We start from the raw sequence: 10,281 nt of genomic DNA, 5'->3' as shown, positions 1-10,281 counted from the left end.
CTACTGCGGGGCATTTTTTATAAAAAAAAAAAAAAAAAAAAAAGTTATTAACCCTTTAATGTATTACAGCACATTAAAGCTGTGAAACAGAGCTTGCACTGTTCCCCAGGCATTTTCATGAGACAGAGCTGAACAAGGATGAGCAAAGTATGCTTTGGGCTTCAGATGCACGCTTAAACAGTCAAATACACACAAAAATAAAAAAAATACCTCAAAATGTCAGCCTTGATGAGTATTTACATAAACAGTCATTTATGTCTTAAGTGAATATAAACAGTTGGGAAAGAAATCAGATGCGTAGGCTATATTAGATCCATGTATTTGGTCTTAAAGCCTATACTTGCTGCTGTCTATGTCATTAATGTTAATCAAACAAAAGACCGAGAAAATCACTCACTGCTCTTAACAAAAGAACTTTGGTAGATTTAATAAGAATCTGTGTAAATTTAATTCATACAGTGAAGACTACGCAGTGTTTTAACTGATTGTTCAATGCAATATTATGCTTTAAATTTTGCAAATAGATAAGTCCATAGACTTGTTCCAGTCTGGATATTCTAGATCGTACATCTCAAAATTAGGAAGATCGGAATTCAGATCATGGATTGTGATTGTGTGTTATCAGATCATGATGAGATTTTTTTCGTCCACCACTACTGTGGTAAAACCTTCAGGAGGCCTTTTTAAAGCACTTATCAGGATTAACTGAAAATGTATGTAGTCTGACAACAGATGGCAAAAACTAAAATAGTCAAACAGTCTGATTTTGAGGTTTGTAATAGGAAAAATATTCTACGTGTCACAACATGAGTTTTGGAGAAATACCTGATAAACATCAAATGGTTCATTTTCCACAGAGGTAAAAGTTGAGTCACAGCAGATGTTTTAAGATGGTCAGCATTAGGCCTGTGTCTTTGATTAAATCACTTATGTCAACTGTTCAAGTTACATTTTATACTCCTCAAAGCCAGTTTTAATTTCATTTGGTACTGTTCATTTAGGCCTTGTATATTAGATTCTAGATCTGCTTTTCCAGTATGCTTGTCTCCTAAACTAAAACTCGAGCCAAAGATTTGTCATCCTCAGATCTGTATCTTGTCTTCTGTGCCTGTAGATGGAGAAGTATATTCCTGGGGTCATAATGGCTACAGTCAGCTGGGTAACGGCACCACTAACCACGGCCTTACTCCTGCCTTGGTTTCCACCAGCCTCATCGGTAAGAGGGTGACAGAGGTGGCCTGCGGCTCTCACCACACCATAGCCCTCACCACAGAGGGAGAGGTAAAAAAAAAAAAGAGATTTGCTGGATGTTGGTTATGATTTTATCAAAGGGAAATGGATCTTTTTTGATGGATTTTTTTTCTTACAGTTCTGAGTTTACGTTTCACAGAACAGAGCAAATCACAGAACAAAAACGCAAAAAATGTAATTTCAACTTTTATCTTACCATTTCTGAGTTTTGTCTGCAGTGTTGTGTTCTTTTCTCAGCCTCAATGATAACACTAGGGATGCACCGAAATGAAAATTCTGGGCCGAAACCGAACAAAATGAAACACTGGGCCGAATACCGAACTATAGCTATTTTTGCCAATTTGTTTTCACCATTGCATAAATTAAATAGCCAAAATGTGCTTTTTACTGTTTTGTCTGGCTTTTCAAAGAGGAAAATCAATTCCAAAACAACAATTAAAAAATTAACACTGAACATTTTTAACATTCTAGCAGACACTATACCAACAAAGCACAATTTAACTTAAAATTAACGAGTTGGTAAAATAATATTTTTTGGCCATCACACCCCCTTCTTGAATCAGGCATGTATTTTTTACTGTACAATTAAAAGCAGCCTTGCTGAGAAGAGACTTCTTTTAAAACATTAGAAAATATTACAGGTCCTAATTTGAACACTATGTGTGAATGTTATTAACAGAGCTGTTGTAATGATTATTATCATTATTATTGTCTTACTTTTTATTTTATTTTACAGAACAACAGTAAAATTACAATACTAACATTTATGAATATTCATAGAGTTCTTGCTTTTTCTCAACTTTTATTTTGGCGGAAACGCGCAGGAAGACCTCAATGCTTCTTTTTGTTGACAGCAGATTTATAAATGAGTCTCATTACGAATACGTCGTATGTATTGCATTGTCACATGCCTTGTAAAAATTCATAAAAATGTGACTGAGCAACTGACGAGTAACACGGTTTCAGCGCAGATCTGGCTTTGGACTTTGAACCCTGGTTAGCAAGCAGATAGTGCGGTGAGTTCTTGCAGCGCTGTCATAATACATGCAATGCGTGCGTGTATTAGAAAACATAACGCTCTGCAACAATCACCCCTTCCACTTTTCATCGAAGACATGCGCTGCAGTACTAAACAGTCTCTCGCTGTCGGTGCTTGTAATTATTTTTGCGTCTGTCGCGGACAGTTTTAAATGCTTCCACACTGCTGACATGTGTGCTGCATTATAAAGAATGCGCCTCTCACTCTGCACTGGTTGCTATTTGATCGCGTCACGTCATTGTTCGGTACAATTTATTTGGTATTTTCGCTTATTCTGCCTTTTTTTGCTATTTTCGGCCGAATAATTTCAGTTGCCGAACATTCGGTGCATCCCTAGATAACACTGCTGGTTGTCATAGGAGATTTAGGCAGATTTTCATGCTCTTTCAATCGTGTAAATTGTGCGTTTACATTCCATCTCCATTGTCATGAAACTCACGACACACAACAAAAACAACTGCGATCACGGCATCCTCCATTCACCGGTTATTGACGTTTGTAAATGCCGTTAATAAAGACGTCGCTGTCGGCCGCTACAGAGTTCCCGCTGCCGGTGCGAATGCAACCAGGAAAACGGCCTGAGGGAGAAATTGGTTCTCTAGGAAAGACCCTGCTGGCTAGTTCCTAAAACTACACGGTGCGAAAGCACATAATGGGGACCAGCAACTGAATCACGTGAACTATCCCTTTAAGAACAGTTTACACTTCTTCAAGCTTCAAATTAAATATGGTTTCAAAGAATGGTCAAAGACTGTTTAACACCAAGCCCCTTCCTCCTTCGTACAGTTCAAAATATCAATGGCTGCTTATGCATATGCATTGCGTATGAAATCGAAATTGACCTATTAAAAAAGTCACATAGATAGGCAATACAAATATCACAAAATATGCAAACTGTATATCAAATAACAATCACTCTTAATATAAAGAATATAACAATAATATAGAAAAATATAAAAAATGTCTTAATGTACATTATGGCTCTAACACAGCGGTTTTGGTCCTTTACTCTAATATGAAATGTTTGATGCCAAAGAGCCCTAAATACTACAATCCCCTTTTGAGGGACCCTTTCCTAAAATATAAAGGCAGCTGTATATTTTAATGGCTTTATCAGTGCAGACTTCCTTTGTTTTTTTTTTTTTTTTTTTTTTTTATAATGGAAAAAATGGAAAAACAGCATTTTTGTAAGTTAATGAAAGATTCATTGTGCAAATATTTAACACTTTTGATAATTTACCCTGGAAACAGGCAACTCAAATGGGTGAGTAAACCTATATGTGCTTATTTAACATGTTAAACATAATAAATATTCAAGTCCTGGAGGACTTTCCAAAGAAAGTTTTCTGTGGACATGCAGAATAGTTCCCAACAATTTCTAGCTCAAGGGTTCCTGAAAATGACTAAAATTACTAGCTGGAATGTTTGGCAGTTTCCAAGGTATTGAAACATGCATGAAGTCAATGAGGTACTTGATTAAAAAGACGGAGCAGCTGTGAATCTCACAGTTGGCTGACTTTAAAAACGGAGTGTTCTTGCAAAAGTCCATTGAAACTTGCCATTTAAGGCATTTCTGAAGAAGTAGCAGACCACGGGATAAAACTGCAGGAGACGACAGTAACATACAAAGTTTGTGAATTTTAAAGGTTGACAGGATAATCATGTATTCATTAAAAAAGCATGCCATCCATGCTATCAATTTATGACAAATCTATTCAAAAATATTGTAACACTTTAGAATAGGAAACACTTATTCACTATTAACTACGAATTTTCCCTCAATAAATTCCTAATTTGCTGCTTATTAATAGTTGGTAAGGTAGTTGTTAAGTTTAGGTATTGGGTAGGATTAGGAATGTAGAATAAAGTCATGTAGAATAAGGCATTAATATGTGCTTAATTAGTACTAATAAATGGCTAATATTCTAGTAATATGCATGCTAACAAGCAACTAGTTAAGAGACCCTAAAATAAAGTGTTACCAAAAATATGTATGCAGCACAACCATTTTCAGCAGTGGTAATTATAAGAAATGTGTGTTGGACATGAAATCAGCATATTAGAATGATTTATGAAGGATCATGTGACACTGAAGACTAACACCGTGTCTACACCGGACACTAGTGAAACTGCTCGGAAACTGAGCGGGTTTACTGCTCGCATTAAACTGATGCCTCATTCTATTTATGACGTACTGACGCAAAGTTCAAATGTTTTGCAACAGTCACTTTGTTGCATCCAGTGTAGACAGCCTTTAGCTGTTGCGGCACAATGTGATGCGAGCGACAACGGTTTGGTGTAGACACGATGTAAAGTAATGACTGCTGAAAATTCAGCTTTGCATCACAAGATGCAAAGATACCTGATACCACAGCAGAAACTAATATGAGGCTAACTAATGTAAGTTTAAAAAAAAGTCCTAAAGCAATTATTAAATACAAGTAAACAGTCAGTAATACAATAAAAACATTTAAAAACGTTTAACAGCAGCTACAGCTTTACAGGAGCAACATTACAATTAAGAGTAATTTGTAATCTCTTGGCAGGTCTTCCAGCCAGTTCTATCAAACCTTTAGAATTAATCCAGAATGCGGCAGCAAGATTAATTTTAATGAGCCAAAAAGAATGCACGTCACACCTCTGTTTATCAATTTGCACTGGCTACCAATAGCTGCTCGGAATAAAATTCAAGGCATTGATGTTTGCCTACAAAACCACCACTGGCTCTGTACCCCTTTACCTAAATTCATTACTTCAGACTTATGTGCGAACGTCACTTTATTGTGCCATCCCAAAGAAGCACAAAATCACTTTTACGGACTTTTAAATTAAATGTCCCCTCCTGGTAGAATGACCTGCCCAACTCAATCCAAGCATTTTTTTTAAATATTTAAAAATATGGGTCGATTTTCACATTGGTCTGAACAGCAGCAGACGGGCTTATTGAAAATGCAAATTCATTCTTTACCAGCAGGTGCACTGACTTTGAAACGTGCAGTGCTCGTACTTATTTAATGAAATCATAGCGTTTTGAAGTTTAATCGCCACATCGCAATTCTTGTCATTCCATCCCCAAATTTAAAGGGGTCCTATTATGCTTTTTTTTACAAAGTCTTGATTTTGTTTTGGGGGTGTACTAGAACAGGCTCTCATACTAGGTTGTTCAAAAAACACATTATTTTTCACATATTTTAAATTATTACAACACCTCTCTCCCCAGTCTGGCATGAACGGCTCGAATAGTTCCTGTATCAAATGAAGGCCCGCCTTCTGAAATACGAAATGTGCTGCGATTGGTTAGCTGGGCCAGTGTGTGTTGTGATTGGTTAGCTGGGACAGTGTGTGTTGTGATTGACTAGCTGGGACAGTGTGTGTTGTGATTGACTAGTTGGGCCAGTGTGTGTTGTGACAGCAACATTACAGACTAACTAAAGTTGAAAAAGTGAAAAAGCATAATAGCACCCCTTTAAGACCTCTTGAAATCATAATTAAGGCTTTCTTGTACCATTTAAGAGTTTATATGGCCTTAAATGTGATACAATTAAATTGAAGACTTTTTAAGGACCTGCGGAAACCCTAAGAACATAATTCAGTGCAAACATTTCTGACATGCATTTGGCAAAAAGGTTTTGTTGACTATGCATTTACTTTTGAAATTCGAGGCAAGTGCAACTCTGGCGTTACCGGTGGATCTTTCATACTTCTTTGTGACCAGTGGTGTAATGGCAATTTAAATTAAAATCTTTCATTTCAAATTACGTTTCCAAACAATCCAAACATATGGGTATCCCCTTGAACTTGGTAAAAATATAATCTGTTTACCATCTTGACTGGAAAATACGATTTTCATTCCCTGCGTCCCAATGTTCATACTATCCATACTAAATAGTATGTTAGATTAAAATAACTGCGTCCCAAAGCATAGTATGTTGAAAATAGTATACCAGAAGTCCCCGGATGGTCTACTATTTCAGGTAGATTTTTGAAGTGTGGATCCGTACAAACTTTAATGGCTAATATTGTCCACAATCCATTGCGCTTTGGGGAAGATTTGGTTTAGAACTACAAACACGAATAAAAAGCATTCAACTACAAAAATGGCGGATATGTGTGACTGACGGTTAAGTAGTGAGGTTTAGATAAAGAGGTTTGAGTTACTAATAATCAACATTTAACCTGGTAAAAATATATATTTAATGTTATCCATGTTATATTTCATTGTAGAGGATGTAACTTTGACAAGATGACTGACAGGCCAGTTTACAGTAACAGGGTGCGTGTAACTATGCAACAGAGTGGTCCATTAAAGATGCAATTGTATGACGTGATAGTATGTCCCAAAGCCTGCCTACTCTTCTACTACATACTTAAAAGTAAGTACTTTTTATTTACCAAAAGAGTACATACTTTAAGGGTGTCGTATAAGTAGGCACATTGGGATGCAGCAATTGTCAATTTTTCATTTATTTTTGGGATGTTAGTGAATGTTCACACTAGAGTGCTCTTCCTACTACACTGTAATTAATATGGTGAGCGGATGGAAACTAGCGACCTCTCTTGGTTGGAGTTAGTATTAACATCATAAACTAAAAGCAATCTTTCCATGGCTTACTTTTCAAACGTTTTAAAACTGATTATCCGAGTCTGATAAGATCCAGCGGGCCGTACTAAAAGACACTGCCAGTTACCCATCCCTGGTTTAGATGCAGTGATAAGTTTATTTAGCTTTTCCTGACCTATGCTGTAGTTGTTAAGCACTAAAATTTTTGTTTAGGAATGATAATTGGGGCTGAATTATAAGACGTTGTCAAAGGTTCAATATTCATTTAGGGTGACGTCTGATTATTTGCTAATCTAGGTACTGTACTAAATAAAAACCTTGGATTGTTTTGATTATTTTCAATTTTCTATAAAAAAAAGAAAAAATCCAGCTATTCTGTTCTGCCAATAGCCTACTATAAACAAATTAAATAAAGTAATCAAATAATCAAATCTAACAACAACAAAAAACCCACGACGTAGTCTTCACTGTATGAATTATACATTGATTCTTATTAAAGCTATTGAAGTTATTCAATCAAGAACAGTGATTGTTTTTGCTGTTTCTTGACACAGACTGCAGCAGATGTATTAGACTGCTGTCACTTTAAGACCGAATGTACAGATCCAATATACTGACACATTCGATTTCTTTCTCATCTGTTTATGTTCACTTAAGACACAACTGCCAGTGTTTATGTGAATACTTGCCAACACAGGCATTTTGTTACATTTATGTGTATTTGACTTTTTAGGTGTGCATCCGCAGTACAAATTATACTTTGCTTGTCTGTGGATTTAAGACCTTGTTTCACTTTGCGTCGTGGCTGCATTACCACATCGGGACCGGGTGTCCATTATTTTTCAATACTTCAATGGTCTGTCATCAGTTATTCCTTACGTAATCGTTGGAAGCCAAAATCAAAATCCAAATTAAAATTTGATTAATTACACAGCCCTAAGCATAAGAGACTTCTTTCAGTATATAAACATATATACTGTATATGTACATACTGGATATTTACAGGTATCTTGCATTCAGATTATTTCATGTTTTTGTTTTACAGCCTACAGTTGCTAAAATAATTATTTGCATTTTTCTGGTTCTGTTTCCTGTCCTTTCCTGTCTTGTTCTCAGGTGTATGCTTGGGGATACAACAACTCTGGGCAGGTGGGCTCTGGATCCACGGCCAACCAGCCCACCCCACGCAGGGTCAGCAGCTGCCTGCAGAATAAGGTGGTGGTCAACATCGCCTGTGGACAGCTCTGCTCTATGGCCGTCCTGGACAATGGAGAGGTGAGTTTAAATTAACAATAAGAGTTTAATCAAGAACTACAGACAAATGACAAGTCAAATAAAAAAATGATCAAATAAATGATTAAAGATATGTGATGTTTTCACAAGTAATTACATGCTGGATTGGCCACCAAATAAATAAAATAAAATTCTTTATTACGGAATGTATGCATGTGTCAGGGGCATGATTAATTGTGTGATTTATTGTGTGTGTTTTAAATAATTATTTGCACTAAAATAATGTGTTAAAAACCTCAGAAACGGTTATTAATGTTATTAACATGAGATTGAGCATACTGTTAGGAAATGTTAACATGCTGTCGGGATATGATATTTAGTTCTGTTACTCACTGTTTTAAGATGATTGATTGATTTCATTGATTGTAACGGTCTCAATTGTCAGCAGAGTTTTGTTGTGCCTTATAGTGCCTTCAACACTCCTCAGAGATACTTTCTCACACCTAATGTTCACAGTGTTTCCTTTCAGGAAGTTTAAAAAAAAAAAAAGTGAAGTGACATGTGGCCAAGTATGGTGACACATACTAGGAATTAGTGCTCTGCATTTATCCCATCCAAAGTGCACACACACAGCAGTGAACACACCCGGAGCAGTGGGCAGCCATTTTTTGCTGTGGCGCCCGGGGAGCAGTTGGGGGTTCGGTGCTCAAGGGCACCTCAGTCGTGGTATTGAAGATGGGAGAGAGCGCTGTACATTCACTCCCCCCACCTACAATCCCTGCTGGTACGAGACTCGAACCCGCAACCTTTGGGTTACGAGTCCGACTCTCTAACCATTAGGCCACGACTTCCCACAAAGTTTTTTTTTGTTGTAATTATTGTTGCTGTAATCAGCACTTGGTTTATCTCAAGGCTCTGTGTTGACAGACATACGGCTGGGGTTATAACTGCAATGGGCAGCTTGGTTTGGGCAACAATGGCAACCAGCAAACCCCCTGCCGGATCGCCGCCTTACAGGGAATCAACATCGTACAGGTGACAAACAAAGACTTCTGAGTATTAATCAGTAGGATATGTTGGTCTTCTGAAATGAGGTGGCTCATTTGCTTGTTGTTATGTGCTTTTGTCAGTTTTTATTCGTTTTTTTGTAAATGTCTGTTTAACTTTAATTTTGTAATTTAAATTTTAGTTTAATTTTAGTAATTCAACTAACTTTATTTCAATTAGTTGCCAAAGCAACATTGCTTTTTTTAATTTACGTTTTTAAGTTTCTTTAAGTTATAAAAATCTAATATTTATATTTTCAGTTATTTCAGCTTTATTTCAGATGATGAAAAAATATTTGTTAACATAAATTGTTTGTTATTTTATAATAATGACAGATTTATACATTATTTTATATACAGTGGGTATAGAAAAGTATCTCCCCCCCCCCTTAAAATAATCACATTTTGTTGCTTTGCAGCCTGAAATGAAGATGGACACAGTTTTTGTTTTATCCAGCTGTATTTACTCAGTGCAACTTATAACAACCAAGTGAAAGATATAACACCAACATGTCAGGAAAAAATAAATACAGAATCACTGATTTGATTGTGATTCACCCCTTGTGTCAATATTTTGTTGAACCACCCACTCATAGTTGATTGTTTGCTTCAGTTGCACTACCAAGGACGGAAATGCTCCAGGAAAGCTCTTTTCATGCTGAGCTGATTCAAATGACCACAGCTGATCACAGTTGGAAGTCAAATGGCTTTGTGTGCTTTTGAGAAGGTGATTAGCTAAACCTGATTGAGTTTACAAGTCATTTTTTGGAGTGGGGTGATCCTTTTTGCAACGCAGTGATTCAGATTTTTTTTTTCTTGTTTTTTTTTTCTGTTCTTTGCCACTCATAGTTGATTGTTTGCTTCAGTTGCACTACCAAGGACGGAAATGCTCCAGGAAAGCTCTTTTCATGCTGAGCTGATTCAAATGACCACAGCTGATCACAGTTGGAAGTCAAATGGCTTTGTGTGCTTTTGAGAAGGTGATTAGCTAAACCTGATTGAGTTTACAAGTCATTTTTTGGAGTGGGGTGATCCTTTTTGCAACGCAGTGATTCAGATTTTTTTTTTCTTGTTTTTTTTTTCTGTTGTATTGGTGTTATATCTTTCACTTGGATGTTATAAGTTGCACTGAGTAAATACAGCTGGATAAA

General features: G+C 36.5%; 1 protein-coding gene across 2 annotated transcripts in view; it reads left to right on the top strand.

The window, feature by feature from the left end:
* The window catches only part of rcbtb2 (regulator of chromosome condensation (RCC1) and BTB (POZ) domain containing protein 2), a 55,721-nt gene that overhangs the window by 12,743 nt on the left and 32,697 nt on the right, over window positions 1-10,281 (top strand). For both annotated transcript variants that reach the window (XM_016501211.1, XM_016501212.1), the window contains exons 4-6: window positions 1,115-1,281; window positions 7,968-8,126; window positions 9,012-9,119. In XM_016501211.1, coding sequence (XP_016356697.1) covers window positions 1,115-1,281; window positions 7,968-8,126; window positions 9,012-9,119 — 434 coding nt within the window. The remainder of the gene's footprint in view (window positions 1-1,114; window positions 1,282-7,967; window positions 8,127-9,011; window positions 9,120-10,281) is intronic.

This window comes from Sinocyclocheilus anshuiensis, unplaced genomic scaffold (genome assembly GCF_001515605.1).
Source record: "Sinocyclocheilus anshuiensis isolate Anshui unplaced genomic scaffold, SAMN03320099.WGS_v1.1 scaffold194, whole genome shotgun sequence".
Classification (NCBI taxonomy): Eukaryota; Metazoa; Chordata; class Actinopteri; order Cypriniformes; family Cyprinidae; genus Sinocyclocheilus; species Sinocyclocheilus anshuiensis.
This window is presented reverse-complemented; position numbering and strand designations above follow the sequence as displayed.